The 2,204-nt window shown below is 48.7% G+C and overlaps 1 protein-coding gene across 1 annotated transcript; it reads left to right on the top strand.

The window, feature by feature from the left end:
* Positions 1-6: 6 nt before the first annotated feature.
* LOC144477794 (scavenger receptor class B member 1-like) lies at positions 7-2,131 on the top strand. The gene is made up of 4 exons (XM_078195532.1): positions 7-192; positions 343-416; positions 561-786; positions 858-2,131. The coding sequence occupies exons 1-4, from the start codon at positions 49-51 to the stop codon at positions 1,155-1,157; spliced, it is 744 nt and encodes a 247-aa protein (XP_078051658.1). The 5' UTR covers positions 7-48; the 3' UTR covers positions 1,158-2,131.
* The last annotated feature ends 73 nt before the right edge of the window (positions 2,132-2,204 follow it).

Raw genomic sequence — 2,204 nt, 5'->3', positions numbered from 1 at the left:
AACATAGGCAACTGTTACTGCAACGGGAAATGCACCCCCGTAGGCCTGATGAACGTCAGCTCGTGTCGCTATGGGGCTCCGGTGTTCGCCAGTCTTCCTCACTTCAACAGAGCTGATTCCAGTCTTCGTGATAAAGTGATCGGGTTGAACCCTGACGATGAGAAGCACGATTTCGCCATCACCCTCGAACCGGTAATATTCTTCGCATAATTTATGTATTATATAACTATTGTGTATTCATTTATTATGTAATTATTATTTATTATCTTATCGCGTAATTCCTTATATATTCATTTATTGAATATTTTATTTGAATAATTGATTCTAATCGTGTGCTTTCAGACGACGGGCATTCCGTTGAAAGTGCAAGCAAGGCTGCAGGTGAACGTGCTCCTCGAACCATCAAAGACTGTGTCGTAAGTACGTTTCCCATTAAAGTCCAGCCGCGAGATATTCGTATTATTTGGATTAAGTGAAAAATAATGTGACCTGAAAAATATTTTGAGTAAATAAAATAATAGTTAAACAAGCTCCTGATGATCTCATAATACTTTTTCTAGGCTATTCAACGACGTCCCGACGATCTACTTCCCAGTGATGTGGTTCTCGCTGGACGTCGAGACCGCGGACATGTTCATGGACGATCTGAAGACGTTGCTGTCCCTGTCCGACGTCTTCAAATACATCGGAGCGATCCTGGTTATCGTTGGATCGCTCACGATCTTCATCGTGGCGCTGCTGTACCTGTTGAGCAGGCAGCAAGCCAACTCTGTAGCTAATGACAAGGTAATTAACCCCTGTCCTCGATCGCGTCGACACGGTCCTCGGCTCCTGTTATCATCGTCTCGATGTTACAGGCCTCGAAGCCGCGAATGATCGCGTCCACCGGTAACAAAACGGAGCTGATGTACCTGGACACGAGCGGAGCTGCCGACGACGGCCACGTGAGGAACGACCGGAAGCTGTACCCCATCCCGGTGGCTCCGATCGAGTGCAAAAGCAACGCGGGTGATCGCTTGCCGACCGACGATCAATGCTTCGACGAGGCCGATCCGCGCCGCGATCTGAAAACGGGCAGATCTCTGAGCGCAGCTTCGTTGGTCCGATCGCAGGACCTCGTCTTCCTTCGACTCGACGACCAATTTAGGATTCTATAGACTGAACTGAGGCTAAACTCGTAGATCGGGCGTGTTAGGTAGCTCTGAAATAGGGAGGCTCCACAGGGTGTCTCCGAAGACTATGCCGTCTTCGCGGCGAACATATTCGTTTCACCGAGGCGAGTTCGAGCAACATTTTCGCAATGGAAAAGGTTGCTTCGAATCGTCTCGGGATTCTGTCGCTTCGAAGGGAGCGGCGTGATTCGTGCAACACCCTGGAAGATATGGGAACAGTGTGTCTCTCGTTGCGTCGAGCCTTTTCAATCGACGGTGTCTCGAGCAATCATGACTATAGCAGCGATCGGTGAAATTTCTTTAAGACTGACCAGTAGCAATCGGACCTCTTGAATTAGTGCCTGAACAGTTGAACGGTTTAAGTCTCTAGCATGAATGCGCGACGAGCGCCGATCGAGCCAATGGACAACGAACGGTTCGACCATGAACCGAACATTCTCCGATTACGATTAGGGTTAGCTTAAGACGGGACCAATGATATGGTTGGATGCGGCGACGGGGGTGTGTGTGTGCGATGGAATCGTGTCAATTCGCAAGGTGCCAAGTTCTTTGAACCAGTCTCTGATAGCAATACGCCGTCGTAGTTGACGTTTAGCGCGCGGCAGACGGCGATTTAGCCGACGCCTATGTTCCTCCTCTGCTCGCGAACGATGGCGAACGGTTTGTGCCAATACTGTTTTTTTTTTCTAGCTAAGATCGCGCCGCGTTAATTTTTTTAGTCAATTAAGCCAGGCGTCCTATTTACAGCGTTACTTGCCCCGCGCAGTTTGTCGCGCGCCGACGAACCGATCGGGCTACTCCGCGATCTCGATCCTCTCTCGATCAAGTGCAATTTCTTAGATGTAATCCACAAAGCCTCAGCGGGGTTTCGGTTCGAACACGGAGGGCCTCGACGAGCGCCACCGGGTTGATCCGAAGACGGAAATTTTATATTGTATTTTAATAAATACTTTAAGCTACTCGACTTCGTTAGGAACACCTTCACAACTTTTTCTCGGTCTTTTTATAGTCGCGCGAAATTTTGTAAGTATT

Source organism: Augochlora pura, unplaced genomic scaffold (assembly GCF_028453695.1).
Source record: "Augochlora pura isolate Apur16 unplaced genomic scaffold, APUR_v2.2.1 APUR_unplaced_3774, whole genome shotgun sequence".
Taxonomy (NCBI): Eukaryota; Metazoa; Arthropoda; class Insecta; order Hymenoptera; family Halictidae; genus Augochlora; species Augochlora pura.
The sequence above is the reverse complement of the archived record's forward strand: the minus strand, read 5'-3'. Positions and strand labels throughout refer to the sequence as shown.